The sequence below is a fragment of the Magallana gigas genome, chromosome 3 (genome assembly GCF_963853765.1).
Source record: "Magallana gigas chromosome 3, xbMagGiga1.1, whole genome shotgun sequence".
In the NCBI taxonomy this organism is placed as follows: Eukaryota; Metazoa; Mollusca; class Bivalvia; order Ostreida; family Ostreidae; genus Magallana; species Magallana gigas.
The window spans coordinates 41,649,580-41,670,286 of NC_088855.1; the positions used below are offsets into that span (position 1 = coordinate 41,649,580).

Genomic DNA, 20,707 nt, shown 5'->3' on the forward strand with positions numbered 1-20,707 from the left:
ATAGAAGCCAGACAGAAATGAGATTCATTAATAAAGAGTATATTTTACATTACAAAATGTTGACATTCCATAAACACAATTTATAATGCTACTTCAGATATCCATTATTTGAGAGTTCTTTCCCATTTGATCAATTTCAAATCAAAAATGCACACACATTTAAAATGTTTTTGATTTGAAAGGAAAGAAAATCATATTTTTGAATTAAACAAGCAGAATTGTATGTAAACCTAGATGAATATTAACTGCTTACCCTGTTTTTGTCCAGCTGCCCCTTCTGGGCCTCACTAAGGGAGATCCCTGTATTTTGTGATACATTGATAGATAAGGGGCTGTTTTTCTGTACTGATGATGTTGTTTAGGGTAGATTTTTGTTTTACAAGCACTCTGACACTTTAACACAATGTGTCATAATTATTTCTCACATGTTAAAATTGCTTAAAAATAAAACTTAATTTGAGTAATAGCTATCAATGTTTTTGAGTTTTGAGTTACTCAATTCATCTATTAAAAGACTAATAGAGATAATCACTTTACATGTAATTATATGTCTGAACAGTTTACTTCATGACTTTAAGAGGACAAAATATAATCTTGAATTAAAAAAAGTTTCATAAATTTACTTACAATTGCATTATATAGACAAGGATAAAGGGTGTTTGCTGTGGAAGTCTTTGAGTTTTTACTTTTGTGTACAGTGATGTAACTTCCAATCCCTTTGCTGGTAAACACCCCCACTAAGCAGCTTAGAGAAGATTATCATTAGATACCATTCAGAACCTCCAATGCCTTACTAACTTGCACTGATATGCTCAGCCAAATTTTGTCAGGTGTAAATTTGTTAATTTCATAACTTTATTTGCAGTATAAAGATTAACATGAAACAATTTTTGTGCAGAATAATAACCCCTTTCCTTCACATTCCCCAAAAATAATTTAAAAAAAAATATGTCATACATTAGTATATGTATTGTGTTTTCATTAAAATTAATGGGAGTCATCAGTTTAAGTAAATTACATGAGAAAAAGTTTCAAGGATGCATAAATATGCTGTCAATATGATCCTATCAATACAATATGTTAAAAATGTACCATAATTTCATGAACATTTAATTTTTTTTTAACCTACAAAAATTGGTACTCAGTGATATTCGTTGAAACCACAGTATACAGCATTTATTAAGATTTACTGGACAAAAGATTTAAAAAAGTAAATTTTTGCCATTGTAGAAATTGTAGAAATCTCTTCAGTTTTGAAAAGTATAGCATTAGAGTAGTAATGTGAAAAATTGAATTTAATGAAGAAATCATATTGCACAAATGAGACATTTTCAGTGCATTTGAAGATTAATTGTCAATTTATAGTAGTAACCTTTACTGTGTAATATTTCATAAAGATTAAATCTATCATACACTGTAATTTAGTAAAAAAAAAAAATAGTTTTCAAATTTATTTATATACAGGTACATGTACAATGAGTTGATAAAGATTTGTCCACATTACACCATTCTTTTTGTACAAAGCATAAATATATTAGATTTTTAATTTTTTTTAAAAATTGGGTGTACGGTACATTGAATTTGATGCTCAATAACCTCAAAGGGGGAAATTTTCAGTGTAGTTAAATTCCCTCTTTTATTGGCAGTAACTATACTTTATTCCAAGATGTTTAGGCATCACAATTTGCTTCATTAGAGAGCTAGCTCTTTTTGATATCTATAAAAGCCCTAGGCTTCAAGTAATATTCGTTCACTAGTTTGAAAACATCCACAAAATACAAAGTTTTGAAAAACCCCTCCTGTTACTTACATTATATAATAGTCAGGATAAAGAATGTGAGTACAAAAATAAAAATAATATGTTTGAGGGGATTTTGCATTGCAAATGAAATAAAAATACCCAAGCGACAATGTTTGAAAATTGTGTGAGGTGGTCTGATTGATGTAAAATTTTCCCAATAAGATATTATTGTTCTATTTAACATGTCTGAGTAAAAATAAATGATTTGTTATTGAAGAAATCTGCATATAATTTCAATCATATTTCACTGAGAAGACATGCATGTATATTGTATTAAAATATCTTCAAAAAGTGACAGAAAAGAAAATATTTACAGAGCATTTATTACTTTCTATAATACATTCATTCAATACAAATTTAATTTTTTAACATGTACAGTATACTTTTTAATTGCATTTCAGAGTCTGCTTTGGTAGGTTATTTTTAAACAATGAGATACTGAATCCAACTTGAATTGTAGGTATTTCACAAAAGAAGAGCTGAAGGAGTTGTTTACCCTGGACAACCCGCGGGTCTCCAAGACCCAGCAACAACTGGAGGAGATGCACAGCCAGCAGAGGAAGACCGACTCCTCCCTGGACGCTCACATCGCATTTCTGTACTCACTTGGTTAGTAAAACATTGAGTGTGCTCACACTGCTTTCCTGTACTCACTTGGTTAGTAAAACATTGTGTGTGCCTACACCGCTTTCCTGTACTCACTTGGTTAGTAAAACATTGTGTGTGCTTACACCGCTTTCCTGTATTCACTTGGTTAGTAAAACATTGTGTGTGCTCACATTGCTTTTCTGTACTCACTCGGTTAGTAAAACATTGAGTGTGCTCACACCGCTTTCCTGTATTCACTTGGTTAGTAAAGCATTGAGTGTGCTCTAGTGATGTTCCAATCATCGATTATAATCAAAAATCGAATGATTGTTATCACATTCTAAGCGCTCGATCATAAAAGGTTTCATAACATTTAATCTGTTGAGGTTTTTTCCCTTTCAACGAGTGCATATCATAAACAGAATATTCTAGACGCAAATTATCTAAACCATAAAAAGGCGCGTGATCTGCAAATGGCTGACATGTCAGACGAGCTCCATATTCTTTCTCGGGGAAATAAAGCACATTCTCGAATTTGGACGCATTTTGGTTTTAAGAAAATTAATGTTGGACTGCCTGCTAAAGAAAATCTTTCGAATATAATTTTTTTATAGCTAGAAATACTAAGTTAATCAAATTATGAAAGCTTAGTAATGAGTCTGTTCATTGTAACTTGTTTATTTACATTTATTTAGCACTACACTATAAAATATAAAAATCTCCGATTATAATCGATAATTAGTTAGTTGCAGGAAACCGATTATCGATTATGAAAATCTCACCGATTCCCATCACTAGTGTTCTCACACCGCTTTCCTGTACTCACTCAGTTAGTAAAACATTGTGTGTGCTCACATCGCATTTCTGTACTCACTCAGTTAGTAAAACATTGAGTATGCTCACACCGCTTTCCTGTACTCCCTTGGTTAGTAAAACATTGAGTGTGCTCACACCGCTTTCCTGTACTCACTCAGTTAGTAAAACATTGTGTGTGCTCACATCGCATTTCTGTACTCACTCAGTTAGTAAAACATTGAGTATGCTCACACCGCTTTCCTGTACTCCCTTGGTTAGTAAAACATTGAGTGTGCTCACACCGCTTTCCTGTACTCACTCAGTTAGTAAAACATTGTGTGTGCTCACATTGCATTCCTGTACTCACTCAGTCAGTAAAACATTGTGTGTGCTCACATTGCATTTCTGTACTCAGTTAGTAAAACATTATGTGGGCTCACACCGCTTTCTGTACTCTTTTGGTTAGTTTAATATTGAGTGTGCTCACATCAATTCCTGTACTCACTCGGTCAGTAAAACAATGAGTGTGTGCTCCCATAGCATACTCGCTGGGTCATTAGAATAATGATGAATGAAAACTAGTTGAAGGAGAGCCATTTCTTTTCATCTTTTCAAGAATTCCCAGAAGTATTTAATAATTTTAATGATTCATAATTTACATTTAAAAACAAATTTCCTATGGTTGTATTAAACATGTCTAATTTGTGTGCAATAGATATCTTTGGGATCAGTGACCATGACCTGATGTTTACTCAGGAGAAGTGTGACTTTGAGGACGAGGGTGAGGCTGAAGTGGACCCTGGGACAGACTACATACAGCACAGAGTGAGTATAAAATGAATTACAACACATCAACGTGTAGAGAATCTCATGTACATTGTGATCTAGTCTATTTTTTTAGGACTACATATATTTCTGTATTAATCCTCAAAGTAACTATATACTGAATTTACTGGTACCCTTAAACTTTGTAAAGATTTCTTGATCTTTGAATATTTTGGCATTGAAGAATTTGAAGTTAAAAGGCAGCAAACAGTACCATTGAGTAATATAGTATTCCTCTTTAGAGGCAGAATATTTATACATTTACACTGTATTCACTTGCCCAGGATAGATACATCTATTATTTTGAGAATTTAGATTCAGATAAATGTTTTGAATTGATTTCAAGGTACAAAAGGCCAAGGAGTTGCTACAGATGGAGTCAGATTTGACGCAAGATTTTGAACAAAGAGCTGGTAAATATCCAAGAAATGTTCCATCGGGACCAGAGGAGTCAGGGTCTCAGAAACCATTCTCCCGCCCCTGGGGAGACTGGAACCTCCAGGGCACTGTCAACACACAGGAAGAGGGGGAGGAGGATGTCAAGGATGTACAAGGTCAGTGTAGGTCAAGGTCATTGATACATCACATAGTGGATGGAAGTATTATCTATTCTTAGGAATGAGATCTCAGAATCTTTAGGGGTAAAATATTTACATGCAGGAGCTGATAAATGATTTTAGAATTGCATTTAGTACCTAACATTTGGATGTTATTTAATCCTTCTCTAAAAATATCTATGTGAAATATTTTTTTGATTTTTAAGAGATTGACCTTGATGCAGAAAATGACAGTGAGGAGGATGAAGAAGGAGAAGAAGAGCAAGATTTAAGGGAAGTGAAGAGGGAGGTGGTGGACACCAGTCGTATTGACCTTGTGACTCCTGACCCGACCCCAGTCAAAGCAACCAAAGTGGTGGATCTAACATCTTCTTCCACTAAACCTGGTGCGAGAGTGAAGTTAGAACAAGAATCACCTAAGGTGGGTTAACTTAAAGGTGAATTACAGAGTTTTTTTCCTTACTGGTGTTTATTTGGTTCATGTATGCAATGAATACATGTATTAAAAAATTGTAGATTCCTAATGAAATTTGAGAAATTAATATTTGCTTAAAATTCTGAGAAACATGCCTCGCAGATTTTAAAATCTCGCATATATTTTGTTTGAGTCAAGAACTATAAAAAAATTAGGATAAAAGATCTATGTTCGCAATTTTATGATCTGGCTATTTAATACAAAACGCAGGATCGCGGAATTAAGTACTCGCAAAAATTTAGGAATCTACAGTATCCAAATAGAAATATGAATTTGGTTGTGATGAAATTAATTGCATGTACATGTATGTTATTGCGAATTATGCTTGAAAGTATACACTACAACCTATCCGATATACTATATCAGATATAGTGATGTGTTGAGTGACAACACTGTTAAATTACTGGTTGCAATTCATAAACCAAGCATTTTAATTGACCTTCCCACTTTTCATGCTTTATTTGATATTTTAGCTCTAAATACTCATTCTGTGACTTTTAACTCTACACTGTGTGGGGACTGCAAAACTAGATCACTGTCGTGGTTAGCCAAGAGTTCTCAATAATTGCTCTCTTTGTTTTTGATAGTGAAAACCACACTTGGCATTGAAGCATAGTATACTGCACATGCATTTGATAAATGGGTGGGTCTATAAAATTGTGCGAATAAGAATCTTTGTTGCAAATCGCAACTGTAATACGAACCGAATTGAAAGTTTAAATATCATAAAACACAACACATTACTATTTCATTCGTAGTGAATACCGGGTACTTTCAAGAGAGATTAGTTAATTGTTTGATATTGTGCCATGCCTAAAAAAAATGATAGAAAATTAACATTTTATGGTGACAAAACTGTCTAAAATGTAGAATAAATATTTATATTGTTTGATTATTTTTAAAAAAATCACATAAAGCAAGAAGTCTAGATTTCATTTTGTTCAGGAATTGGCTAACACAATGCTAATAAATGTATGTGATTTATTCATGTAGATTGAAATGGAGAGTGAGAGTTATGATAGGAAAGAAATCAAGATGGAGGTTTTGAGTCCAGATCATCATTCAGAAAAGGCTGAAGAATCAGATGATGAAGTACAGGCTATTGAAAATATACAAAATTTGTCTATTCAAGGGAGTCCAAAAGGCACTCCTAGGCACGGAAATGACAATGAAATGTTACAACATAAAACAGACATTAAAGATTTGAGCTCCAGTTCTCATGCAGATGTTATTCAGGTTGATAAACTGGAAGAGACAATGGAGGACAGAGAAAATATCAATGATGAATCTGTTGTCAAGGAAACAGGTAGTGATCAAATGGAGGAGATAGTTGTTGATTCAGAAGATGAGGAAAATAAAGAAAATGTTCCTCTTTCACAGATTCTTGCATCAGCCAAAAGATCGTCTGATAGTTTTAAACTTAACAGATCCATCGATGGCCAGCCAAGATCACCTCTAGCTCCAATCATTTTATCCCCGGTGGTAACTGACTCACCTGCCAAAAAGAAACCAAGAAGAAGTGTATCTGCAAGTCCCTGGCTGAGAAACTCACCAGTGAAAAGAGTGGAAAAAGTTGTAAAAGAAGAGCAAGTATTTATATCACCTGACAGATTCAGGCCATTAATGGGAACAACACCAAAAGGCTTCAGTGACAGGGTTAGAAGTGGGAGTAACTTGAATTCCACCATCCTATCAGCTTTCTCTGAGAGTCCACAGGTGGCAAGGAAGGAGTTGGACATGGACTCACCATTAAATGGAAAGAGGACCACTTCCAGGCTGCAGGAGACTCTGGTTGAGGAATCTCCAGATCGTCAAGGTCTCTCAGCAGGACTTCATTCAAGTTTTGTTCCAAATTCTTTAGAAAACACACCCAGTGTTACTCCTTCCAATGACATTTCAAGAAATAAAAGTATAGCTATTGAGGAAACAGATGAGGAATCTTCACCATTAAAATCAGTGTCCATCTCCAGAAATGAGAGTGTCATGGAATTCAGTGTCCTGAGTGATGATGGACAGTTGGAGGAAGTGCGTGACAGTGACCCTGAACAGTCCCTTGTGGAGATAGACTCTGACAATAGTTTACCGTGTCTTTCTGTAAAAAAGAAGCATTTTAGAAAAGCTGTTATTGTGAGTGATTCAGAGAGTGATGCTGAGGATTTGAGGACAGAGAATGAGGATGTGGAGGAAGCAGTAGGAAGTGATCAAAGTGAGAACAGGAAGAAGAGGAAGTCCTCGGAGTCCAGCAGTTTGCCACAGTCCAAGTATGTGATGTTATCCAGCTCTGACAACGAACAATCTGAGGAGCAGGAGAACATAAAGAGTGAGGAGGAGGAGGAGGACGACGACTTGATGAGTGATGATCATGATGAGGAACAGGAGGAGGAGGAGGAGGAAGAGGACTCAATAGACATTGATGTAGATAGTGAGGATGAAGGTAACAAGAGTATTTGAAGGAGGGGGGTATTAAGATTTATGATTCGTTGCGCCATGTACAAAAAAATTACTGCAATATCTTTATATTTCAGTTTATTTAGCTGCTGTAAATAGGATTGGGTCCTCTAGTAATTTTCTAAGACTTCTCTATCTGCTTTGCATGAAGTTTATTTTAACTTCCAGGTCAATTCTTTATCATTATATGTATTTTGTTAAAAATATCTTTTAACATGAAAAATATTACTTTCGTTCAAACATACCAGAACATGTTATTATTTATGTACTCCATATCAATATTTTGATCAGAACATTTAAATGATAACAGTTACATCTGGGTTATATTTTGAATGAATATGTGAAGAGAAGGATTCTTTTATGGTAAATACATGTACATGTTATAAATTCATTTGTGCAGTGTTTAAGTTGTCATTTCTTTGGGAAACATAAAAGAATTTCTCAGGAATTATACATATGCTGATTATTTTCATTCTTTTAGATTTTCAAGAACTTTCTGAAGAATCAAAAGAGCAGTATCGTGTTGCTACACAGAGAGCAAAGTAAGGACATTTTCAAAAAATCTATGTAATAATTATTATGCACTGAAAGAAAAAAATCCAAATAAACCCTTTTTTTTATTCTGAGAAAAAAGAAGTTTTGTTGACATTTGGACAATTAAGTACCGGTAAGCCCCACGCTGAAGGAGCCCTATGATAATCAGAATATCCCTCCATTCATCCAATATCACCCATCTGAAATTAAAAAAAAAAAAAATCTCTCTTTTGAGTTCTCCAGTCTTAGCTCTTCATCATTTTTTGTGGTCCTTAATAAGACAAGTTTATGGATGAAAGTCAATCTTAAGATTTGAGACAATTTCATGATCTGAAAGACTGGCTCATAATTGATAAGTAGTGTGCTCATTGATTAATTATACACATTGACCTTGAATCCAATTTTAGATCAGCTGTCAAGGTCAAAGCAGATTTCTGTATCAAACCTGAACATATTTATTGTCCCCTCTGCCCAAACCGGCCATATACAGTACTTCACTAAAAAGATAAAAAGATCTCTGTTAAAAATGAGATCCCCTGATCAAGAAAAAAAGATTTTCTGTCCACTTTTTTAAATCTGGTTCATACTCCCACTAAATATTGACCATCAGGAAGTGTATTTTTGATCTTGAGCTAATTTCTCAAGCTCAAAGTTTAAATCAAGATTCTTCCCAAGTCCTTTCCATCTACTGGTAAATATCCTCACTATCTCTGTGATGTTTATACATGTTATCATACTTTTTTCATTACCAGGGAATTGTACAAGTCCAGTGAATATGAACAGTGCCTGGGATGTATCTTACAAGCTTTAGAAATATACCCCGAAAACACAGCGTTGCAGGCTTTCGCTCTTCAGGTGCATGCCAAGAAAGAAGGTTAAGACTGTCATTTTAATAAGGCAAAGGCCATTCAGTTTCTTAAGTTTATTTTTGAAAAAAAAAACTTTGTAAAAGACTTGTGTTGATTGAAAGAAAAAAATCAAGATCTGATAATGCTTACTACTATTGATTACTCCTTCCTGTATTTTTAATCAGCAATTTTTATTATACTTTTGTTTCCATATCTTTTCTCCATCTGTTAAGATCTTATAATGTATCAGATAATACAAGGAGCATTTCAAATTGATGTTGGGTTTTTGGTTCTTTTGAAGATTGTACAGTCCCTTACATTACCTATACATATTTCTCTGTGAAGTAAAAACACACGAATTTGTGTTACATCCTATACTTGAAGTTGTAATGTTTTTGATAATCAGCAGAAATAAATCATATGATGATTAAAGTGTGTTGTTGTAACTGCAAGGACATTGCAAAACAAGAGGCCCATGGGCCACATCACTCACCTGAGCAACAATAGCCATAATATTATCAGCTTTATGGGGTCATATACAAAATATCTAGACAATGTAGTAGAATGGATACTGTATAAAAAGATTTTCAATTTTTTTTCCATATATTTGCATGTTAAACATTGAGCTGCTTTTGTTACATCAAACTTGGAACCCCTTGTGCGGCCCGAGAATTGTCCAGGGGTCACTGTCTGAAAAACTGAATCAACAATAACATATATTATAACATTTGAGTCTTTAAGAATAATTTGAAAAAATTTTTCCTATTGGCAAGTAAAATTGAGCCCCAAATGTGGTTCCAGCCTACTCCAAAATATCCTGATTTTAATAGACTTAAATCAACACTATATGAAATTGTTTTCAATGAAGATATAGCTATTCTTGACAAATGGATTTTTAGCTCGTTAGCTATTTGGATTACTTTTTGTGTGGCATCCATCTGTGTGTTCCTAAACTTATTTCATTGTCCACTTCTTCTCCAGAACCACTGCACCAATATTAACTAAACTTGGCGCACTACATATACACTATGTGAGTATTCTTCCAATCAAGTTGCAGCTTTTCTAGCTTATTGGATTTTGAGAAGAAGATTTTTCTCTAGGCATTTGTATCTAAAAATTTGTCCCCATTTTTCTTAACCTAATCCCAGGGGCCATGATTTGAACAAACCTGAATCCCCTTCACCTAATGTTGCTTTGTGCCAAGTTTGGTTGAAATAGGTCATGTGGCTCTTGAGAAGAAGTTGAAAATGTGAAAAGTTTACAGATGCTGGAAAAAAAGTAATCCAGAGAAGCAAGCTTCAGCTTTAAATTTTAGCTCAGTTGAGTAGCTTCAATATTAGTCAAAAATAAAACTGCTCTTTCTCACAGAAAAGTTTTATTTGATGACTGATAATTCTAAGTCAAAATTACCGGTAACAGTCGCCAAATAAACATTTTGTGCAAGAGCTACCAGTTCTATGATGTACTTGTGAAAGTATATTCTATTAAAAACTTTTTCAAAGTTTTGATCCTTTTTCAAAGTTTTGATCTTTGACTGGTTAACCTGATTACTATTCATGTAGATAACTTACAGCAACATAAAAGAGATTGTATCTTTTATTTTTTATTGATGGCTTCCATATGTAAACCAAAGTGCCATTGAACATCAATGATAATTATCTTTGCAGTAAATTTTGAATTAAAATTCATGTCAACAGATTCAGAAATTTTTATTAGATACATTCATTTTGTAAACGTTTTTTGTGTACTCTTTTCTTTTTTTTTGGGGGGGGGGGGGGGGAATATAAATGACTTCAATTTGCATTTTTCAGAAAATATTCAAGGGCAAAAAAATTGGCAACCGGTATTTAAACATCACTATCTTATTTAAATTTCATTGCCTTACAAGCAAACATTATGAATACCGGTATATCAACCATTGATTCCAGATAAACTGATAACTCTGCTTATTTATTTATTACTATACATACATTTATGATGAATAACAATTGATACTAGGTCTAATGCCTTTATTGCTCCCTCATATACAAATATTGCAAAATATAAAAGAATCTCTAATGAAAGATGTTTATCAAATACAGAACAATGAATGACAATTTATTCATGGCACAGTTAAATTGAGTGAAAGAAAATACCCGGTAGTAAACTCCACATAAAAAAGCAAATCATAGATCAACAAGATTTGATAACCCGGTTTTATAACTACTCCTTGCACTCCCCTAAATCACAGATTTTTAAAAAAAATGTCCCACCATGCAATATTATGCTGCTCCAAAAGCATGGAAATGAGGATGTTGAACACGATCATGTTGAAAGCTCTCCTCCAATACAGAATGTAATGTGGTCAGTGACATTAAAGCTAAGATGCTACCATGTGTATGGATTGATTTAAGTCTTAGTATTATAGTAGATAGACTTTCTGTTTAGTATGAGTGATTGGCCACAAACAAGGATTCCCCAGAGGCTTTTCCAGACTGTCCTCCTTGAAATTTCCCCATGGCAGCAAGTCCGTTTGCCTGTAGTAGAAAAACCACAGTTTATTTCTATGTTATTACTTTATTTATCATTATTATTTGCAGTAAACAAACAATGAATTCTACCACATAAAACAAATCTTGGCTTTTAAAAGCAAAACATCTGAAAAAAAATCAGGTTTTCTTTCAATTCTGCTTGGTATAATATCATGATGGTGAAATTATTTTCATCTAAACATAATGTAAAATAAATGATTAATGAATGTATATTGTACAAGATCTAGACCACTTCAGTTCCCTACCTTTGCCCTAACAAGGAGTTGTTCCTGGGCTGCCTTCACATTCTCCTTTTTTCCCTGCCAGGCCTTGAGGACGGAAGCCTGTAAGGCTCGCCCGAAGGAGAAGGTTAATGCCCAGGGCTTGGGGCCAGGAGCATTATTGATGGCGTTCAGGTTGAGAGTAGAGTCCTCCTCAGATTGTCCACCAGATAAAAATGTAATACCTAAACCAAAACAATACATTAACAGATGGATATTCTTTTCACATAGGGAACAACTGCACATATTAAATGCAAACTGCATGCATTATTCCTAAAAAGTGCCCTGTTTAAATAGATTCTTAAAAATGTATGATTCAATGAATTTGGTATGAAATACATGTATAAAGAGTAAAAAAAACTTTTTTATTATGTGAATTTACTTTATCAAGTTATATCGGTTTCCATACCTGGTACAGCCGCAGGTACACCACGACTGAGAGCTACCACAGTGGCTTTGCCGTTTTGTTCTGCAGTGTATTTCTTAGGACAAGATTGGCCAGCAGTCACCATGTTGGGCTTCAAGAGAGTGCCCTCTAGAAAAACATGGTGGTCAGCCAAAGCTTTGTAAGTAAAAGCCAGGACCTAAAACACAAAAAGGACTATGAAAAAGTACATATGAAAAATAGTGATTATTGATCAGCATTTCTTCTTTTCAACTGGACAGCTTTATGAACAAACAAAAGTTTGGTCAAAGCACCTCAACTTTAAATATTTCATATTCAATTTTTTGTCTCTTACAGATCATTCAGACAGAGGACAAGTATAAAATATGACATGTATATGGTTACCTGCTCTGTAACTTTCTGTGCTGTTTCTAAATCATGGTCCCCATCACAAAGTACTTCAGGTTCCACAATTGGAACAAGTCCATTCTGTAGATTGCAGAAAAGACAATGAGGCCATAAGACATCTTGAATATTTTAAGTTCTGTAATTACAACTTTCAATATACTGGGTATGTGGTCCTTTTTTTCTCCATTTACTGACCTGCTGACAGATACTGGCATAGCGAGCCAAGACATTGCCATTCTCAAACATGGCCTGGTAAGTGGGCGTGTGGGCTCCAATTTTCAGGACACACCTCCATTTAGCAAAGTCAGCTCCATCTTTCTTGTACTGAGCACATCGCTCAGACAGACTGTCCAAACCTGTGTAAATTACCATGATAGTGATAAATCTTTTTCATTAAAATATTTCTTTGAATCATAGTTCAATGACACTATTAAAGGGGGACAATGATATCCTCTTTTACCATGTAGACACAAACAGTTTTGTAAGACATGTTGAATGGTCATTAAAAAGAGAACAAATAGTTGTTTATGTGGCATTAAGTTAGTCCCATACATACCCTGTGTGGTACTCTCTCCATCAGTGCCAGCAAGGGGAACAACTCCTTTATCGACCTTAATGCCAGAAATGATTCCTTTGTCCTTGAGAATTTTGACAAATGGAGTACCGTCCTTTGTCTTTTGGTAGAATGTCTCATGGAAGAGAATAACGCCGCTGATGTTTTCAGCAACAGAGGCATCAGCCGTAAACAATAGCTCTCTGTAGCAGCGTCTATTTTCCTCAGTGTTCTCTACCCCAATAGAGGCAAATCTTTTGCCAATTGTACCTGTAAGATTTTTTACCAATTTGAATATAATTTAATGACCTGTGGCAAAAAAAAAAATTCCTCACAAAATTTTATAATAATCAAATACCATGTCAACTGAAAAAAATCAGAGGTTTTTTTTTATTTTGGCTATTTTAAAAAAACGTTTTGAACTATGTATACCAGTTAGTATATTAATTGTAAAATAATGAATGGTCTTGGGGAGATGAAGTGACTTCATTTGACTATTTAGTGACAAAAATAGGCTGATTGAACTAAGTTGAAAATGGAAACATGGAAGATAACTGTAGAAAGGGTATTACTGGGATCTAGGTAAAGCACGCACAGAGTATGTTAACATTGCATAACAAGGCCCATTCTTGAGATTGCTTAATGTGCATACTGTATATCATGTTCAAATGACAGTTTAATGATTTTGGTCACACCGTATAATGTAGTTTCATCCAGTGACAATGTTTTACACTTACCAGTGGATTCATCAGCAGCCAGTATGCCCTTCCCTGGTGCCACAATGGCGTTGGCAATCCTACGGAGCTCATTCTCCTGTTCAGATGTCAGGTACTGTGGAAATGAAGGCATGGTTGTGATCTGTCCTAAAGGTCAAAGTCCAACTCTACAACACTGCAACATAAAACAAATATATTATAGATCTGGATAAATGGATATATCTTTAGATTAAACATCCAACACAGAGCGACAAGCATGAATAATTTAAAACCATCTAATAAATACGAGATGCATGTTTAAGAGAGCAGACCAGAGATCCCTCTTTGCAGGTAACTCAAGACTTTGTCAGGAGATAAAGAGAGAGTTCAAGGAGACATACTGCAGAATCTAGGTCATACACATTGATAATACATGTAATCTACGCTCTACATGTATATAATGTGCATTTATTCATGTGTACCCGTAGCACAACCCTTTTGACACACATATATTTTAATCTAGTAGTTTATTTTTACTAAGTCACTTTTCCCTATCTAGAATAGACTGGCATGGATTGCATTCATAATTCCCACTATTTGCTTTATTTCCAGAATGTTTTGAACTTTAAAACTCATTTTTTCTAATCGGAGTACATGCATGTATCTGTATGTACAATTTTTTAAACATCAAATGATGATTTGCATGTAGTCTGATTTCTGGTGACCAGACCAGCTCAACCGATACTGATTATAATGTTGTTGATGCATGCATGATTCACATCCTCCTAAACATGACTTTCCCTCTCTGTTAACAAGGATGACATGATACTGGTATTATAACCGTTGTTAATGACTCAGACTGCATGTATCAATCTATGAATTTTATTTTGTTCACTTCCATTTCAAACAATTTAGATAGTATACTCTTGGTTAGAACTTATGCTATAGGGATTGAAACCATGAATGTCTGACTAAAATTACTCATCTCTCTCTCTCTCTCTCTCTCTCTCTCTCTCTCCACACACGTTATTCTGGTGATGTACAATTTGTTTAAAATTTTTTTACATTCATTGAGGTTTTTTCAGCATGCTAACCCCCTTCCCCTCCCCTTAGCCCTGACGTACCCCGCCCCCGCCCATTCCAATATTATGCACATAGGCCTATACAACCTCACAGCAATGACAGCATTTTTTTTGCATGCAATATACATCTTTCATGCCGACTATACTAAACATTTTATCATGCGGTTTATAGGAAAAACTGAAACTGCGTATATCGTTGACAATGGGTTAAAGTCCGCACGGGTATCGACCCTACGGTTTAAAATATAAACCTGCACCTGCGGATAAAAACACTAATTTTTTTTACAATTCATAAATCATGTAGAAAGTCAATATCTACACATGACAAAAACTCACAAAAAGTTTATCCTACCTCTATCTAGTCAACTCCGCTTTCTTCACACAGTTGTTTATAGGGGTGTGTACAATTGAAGCGAGATGATTGGCTGATATAAAGTGTCCTTGACTCCTTCGACAAAAATAATAAACAGACAAACAGCAGAGTACGTGTCATTTCTGACGCAATGTCTCTTTTTAATGGTTATAACTCAATTTTGATCGAAAGACCAAAAAAAAAAAAATTAAGTTTTTTTCCTTTTTCATATAAGCCAAGATGGTAACCTAGACAAAACTCCAATAAATTACTTTTTTTTATAACTTGTATATTTTCGCATGCTTTGATGCTTTTTGCGAAGTTTTGACAAAAAAGTGGACCAAGGTCGAAAAATAACTTATTTAGTTATTATTTCTTTTTAAAGAAATATGTCTGTAATTCAAAAATAAATATGTTCCACTGAAAGCAATTAACATATATATTAATTAATTAATTAGTATACCATATACTAAATAATATTATAAGTGATACCGACAGATGCCTGAAGATGTGTATGATTTTCGATTTTCATAAAATGTTTATCTAGGTAGTTTTTCGCAATAAATGTATAAATTAAATCAGAAATATGTCAAAAAGACAATTTAATGAAAACGAGTAAGACCCGGCCGGGGGCCTATACTTGAGGGTAGGGGTGGAACGGGAGGAGGTCGGTCCTGTCCTCAAGCACCTGTGATTGACACTGTGCACTAGCTGAGAGCAACTGGCAAAAATATGTCCATCCCCCCTTTCTTTCACCTTCAAAATGGATGTAATTTTAACTCATCTTTAATGCAAATACCTTCAATAATGCTGTATCTTGTTATATTAAATAGAAGTTTATTATTTTAATTCGATATTTCATAGGGTAAAAATCTGAGATGTCTTCACACGTCGTCTCATTCGAAAAAATGCATGCATTACCAAATAGAGAAATCTTTTTTTTTTTATTCGAAAGCCAGTCGGAACACCTCCGAGTACCTTCAAGTCCGGTTAGTTCATGTAAAATCCGCGTAGACTTTTTATTATTAGTCATTTTGACAAAAAAAAATTTAATTCTAGTGAATATCTCCTAATTTTTTTACCCTGAGGTATTGATGAATATCGAATATTGGCCATGTTCAATTATTCGGCAGTTGGAGAGCGACGGTCAAGGCACTAAATATTACCACCGACTCCCGAATTCTTGATATAAAAAAATACGATCCATTTTCTGATATCATAAAATCGTCATTTTCTGGTATTCACATATAATGGCAAATAAATTTCACATATTTAATGAATACTCTATTGACCCAAATTAAATTGCTGAACTACAAAGCCCGATTTGCATTTTGATAGTTGTTGATTTTCATTTGAAGAATTATATAATGTAAGAATTTGATAAGTGTTCTTGATAATTCTGGTCATATGAATTGAAAGCGCTAACTGTACGCCTGTATAATTCCTTTATATTACGCTACGTCGTCATTTTTATTGGGTCGCCTCAATATTCACAGGAATCGCAAAGAAAGCAGTACTAATCATTGCATAAGATAAGATAATTTTATTTCCAAATTCTGGGCCCTTTTGGGCATACAAAGGTACATGTAAATAATAATAATAAATTCAACAACACCTACACACTAACAAAGAGAGAGAAGGTTTCTGAATGATAGTTTATTATAGCATTGAATCATGATTTTTTGATGTATACACTCTCATAACTGCAGCGGTGTGTGCATACAAATTGAGTAACGCGCGTTAGCGCGTTATGAAAATTTGTATGCACAGACCGCTGCAGTTATGAGAGTGTATAATTCAAAAAATCATGATTTAATGCTTATATTTACATTTTTTAACTTCTTGCCTCGTCTGCAAATGTGATTCATACCTTAAAATTCCTATCTTATCCTAAGGGTAAGTTAATATTAATGGAAGAGCCACAGTAACAGCCACCAGCGTGAACTTTGATTTTCGCTTGTGACGTTGCAGTTTACAGCGGTCAACGTTTGTGACGTCATAATAAAATTCGTCAATTTGACCTTTGACTACTTGTTGCATTTAGAGGCATTTGAAGATCACAGAATTTAATGGAAAAACACAGTAGAATGTAAATATATTCACATAAAAGATGAGTCTATTACAGTCTCAGTTGAACATGAGGCTTTTCTCAGTTGAAAACAACTATAATATGCATATATGGACAAACTTGCCAAAATAAAACCAGGTTCAAAATTATAGACATAACTAGACATGATCTCGTTGCGAGCAACGAGGAGGTCTTCCGTGCGATTTTTTGAAGGTTATATGACCTTGACTTTGACATTTGACCCTTTATCTCCTTATCGGGGCAACAACAAAAAAAAAATTATGGTTGAATTTTGTTAGGAACATCATTCTTAGCATTTTATTCTATATTGATTTTCATACATTTTAAAATATTTGTTCTGTTTGAGGTATGTTATCAACGTTTTGTACTTCTGGCCCATAAGAACCCATTAAAAACCCCTTAATACGGAACATATGATAAAATAATTATAATATATTGTTAAATAAATGTGAGATGAACATTATTGCTTCCTAAACATATTACAAAATAATTTTCAGTAAAGTGCTATGGAAGAAAGACTTGAGAGCCCGTTTGGTCCCTAAATTGAAGGGCCAGCCCCTTTTTCTTGGCATCATACGAAAGTTCTTTTGATATTAAACATATTTTGTTCAACAAGTGTTTAGAAATTCTTTGCCGTTTTTTAGCTATCTGGGATATGACGTTTTAGGGGCTGACCCCTAATCTCCTTATTGGGGCCAGATAACAAATCTTTTATGATTGAATATTGTTTAAAACATTATTCTAAGCATCTTTTATTCTATATTGCTTTTCAAAATATTTGTCCTTTTTGAGATATATTCGATCAAAGTTTTGGACTTCTGGCCCCTTGAAACCCCTAATTACGTAACGCATTATAAAAATTTTATAATGTATAGTTTTTTTAGTGAAAGATGAACATGTTTGCTTCTTAAACTTATTACAAAATATTTCTCAGTAAAGTGCTATAGAAGAAAGACTTTAGAGCCCTTTTGGCCCCTAAATTGAAGGCCCAGCCCCTTTTTCTTGGCATCATACGAAAGATCTTTTGATATCAAACATATTTTGTTCATCAAGTGTTTAGAAATTCTTTGCCGTTTTAGGGCTATCTGGGATATGACATTTTATGGGCCGACCCCTAATCTCCTTATTGGGGCCAGATAATGAAACTTTTATGATTGAATATTAAAACATCATTCTAAGCATATTTTACTCTATATTGCTTTTCAAAATATTTGTCCTTTTTGAGATATATTCGACCGAAGTTTTGGACTTCTGGCCCCTTAAAACCCCTAATTACGTAACGCATAATAAAAAATTTATAATGTAAAGTTTTATTAGTGAAAGTTAAACATTTTTGCTTCTTAAACATATTACAAAATATTTCTCAGTAAAGTGCTATGGAAAAAAGACTTTAGAGCCCTTTTGGCCCTTAATTTGAGGGTCAGCCCCTTTTTCTTTTTATCAAACGAAAGCTCTTGTAAATATTAATTTTATTTGCTCTACATGTTATGGTAAAATATTTTCAGAAAAGGAGATAAAGAACGAAAACACTTAAAAATTACGTTGTTTTTTTCAAACTCGATTTTCGGGTCCAGGCGAGCTTCGACGCTTTTGAAGTCAGACAACCATAAATGCCTTTAAACACATCTACAATCTTTTGTCTACAATCCCTGAAAATTTAAATTCAATATCTTTTTTCGTTTAGGAGGAGATAGCCGGACAAAATGACCCTCTAAAAATCACTAAAACGTCGATATCTCCCGAACGGAAATGACGTCATTAAAATAAAAAATTATATATAAGGTTTTTATCAATATCTACAAGATCTGAAATTTTCACGAAAATCGGTCAAGTCGTTTTCAAGAAATCGCTTGTACAAAAAAGCGTAAGAAAAAAAAAAAAACTAGAGCAAAGCTCGTTGCAAAGCAACGAGTGGGTCTTCCGGTGGTGTCGAGAGTAAAGATAGAAGTTCCTGTATGAAGCAGAGTTCTAAAACCAACTACAAAGAAAATGAAAAAAATATTTTTTTAAAAATTGAATAATTCTTAGAACGACCTACAATGTCTGAATGATTTCAAGAACGAATTAACAAAAACCTTAACAATTTCTAGAACGACTTAATAAAAACAAAGTCCCGAATGTCTTCAATTACGAATTAACAATTTCCAAATCATTTTAGGCACGAGTTAATTTAACTTTTAACATAACACTATTTTCTTAACCAAGAACCTGGAATCAAAATTTCCGGAAAACTCAATTTTTAAATCCCAATATTTTTGTAATGCATCGTCCGATTTTAAAACGGATTTCAGTTTTAGATTAAGCTTAATAAAAGCTCCTTTTTTGCTTGATGATTTATATCAAATTATTAGTCAGAAAAGAGTTATTATAAAAAAGACTTAATAGCCCTTCTTGCCCCTAATTTGAGGGGTCAGCCCCTTTTTCTTGATATCAAATAAAAGGTCTCGCTAATATAAACATATTTTGTTCTACAACTGTTCACGAATGGTTAACCGTTATCGAGATATCTAAACAACTGTATTTTAGGGGCCGACCCTTTAACTCTTTACCGGGGCCATTAACAACAAAATTTATGGTATCATATTGTACAGAACATTATTTTGAACAACTTTTGTTCTACATTGCTTTAAAAAATATTTCTCCTTTTTCACAGATATTAATGATCAAAGTTTTGAATTCTGGCCCCTTGAAACCCATGATTACGTAATATATGACTTAGGTATGATACTGTATAGATAAACAGCTGTACAATGAACATTTTTGCTTCTATAATTAATAACAAATAATTGTTCAGTAAAGAGTCATTGTAAGAAGATTTAAGACTCCTCTTGACCCCTAATTGGCGGGGCCAGCCCCTTTTTCTTGATATCAAATGAAAGGTCTTGCAAATATAAAAATATTTTGTTAAACAAGTGTTCACGAAATGTTAACCGTTCTTAGGATATCTTTACAAATGTGTTTTTTAAGAGCCGACCCTTTATCTCCTAAATGGGGCCATGAACAAAAAAAATTAAAGATGGCATATTGTACAGAACATTATTTTAAGCAACTTTTGTTCTTCAATGCTTTTCAAAATATTTCTCCTTTTTCATATATTAATGATCGAAATTTTGAATTTCTGGCCCCTTGAAACCCCTAATTACGTAACATATGACTTAAGTATGGTACTGTATAGATAAACAGCTGTACAATGAACATTTTTGCTTCTATAATTAATAACAAATTATTATTCAGTAAAGAGTTATTGTAAGAAGACTTTACAGCCCTCTTGGCCCCTAATTTGAGGGGCCAGCCCCTTTTTCTTGATATCAAATGAAAGCCCGTGTAATTTGAAACAACTTTTGCATTACATGTTTTATAAAAATATTTGTACATCAAAAGATTTCACAAAAAATGTGCAAAAATTTCGTGAAAACATTTGGTGTCAATTTTCAGGTCCAGGCGAGCTTTGAGGCCTTTAGTAATTTTCATCATTGGAAGC

The 20,707-nt window shown here is 33.9% G+C and overlaps 2 protein-coding genes across 4 annotated transcripts in view; one reads left to right on the forward strand and one right to left on the reverse strand.

Annotated features, from left to right (window-relative positions):
- Positions 1–9,295, forward strand: part of LOC105335897 (DNA excision repair protein ERCC-6-like) — a 25,861-nt gene extending 16,566 nt beyond the window's left edge. For all 3 annotated transcript variants that reach the window (XM_034461475.2, XM_034461476.2, XM_011440038.4), the window contains 7 exons: positions 2,262–2,410; positions 3,900–4,009; positions 4,356–4,563; positions 4,773–4,987; positions 6,035–7,475; positions 7,971–8,031; positions 8,776–9,295. In XM_034461475.2, the coding sequence (XP_034317366.2) occupies positions 2,262–2,410; positions 3,900–4,009; positions 4,356–4,563; positions 4,773–4,987; positions 6,035–7,475; positions 7,971–8,031; positions 8,776–8,902 (2,311 nt within the window). In that variant the 3' untranslated portion in view covers positions 8,903–9,295. The remainder of the gene's footprint in view (positions 1–2,261; positions 2,411–3,899; positions 4,010–4,355; positions 4,564–4,772; positions 4,988–6,034; positions 7,476–7,970; positions 8,032–8,775) is intronic.
- A 1,570-nt stretch (positions 9,296–10,865) lies between these two features.
- On the reverse strand, positions 10,866–15,225 carry LOC105335896 (fructose-bisphosphate aldolase). The gene is made up of 8 exons (XM_011440037.4): positions 15,138–15,225; positions 13,746–13,899; positions 13,012–13,278; positions 12,651–12,811; positions 12,453–12,536; positions 12,072–12,246; positions 11,648–11,847; positions 10,866–11,387 (listed from the first exon to the last, which is right to left on the reverse strand). The coding sequence occupies exons 2-8, from the start codon at positions 13,855–13,857 to the stop codon at positions 11,295–11,297; spliced, it is 1,092 nt and encodes a 363-aa protein (XP_011438339.3). The 5' UTR covers positions 13,858–13,899; positions 15,138–15,225; the 3' UTR covers positions 10,866–11,294.
- Between the last annotated feature and the right edge of the window lie 5,482 nt (positions 15,226–20,707).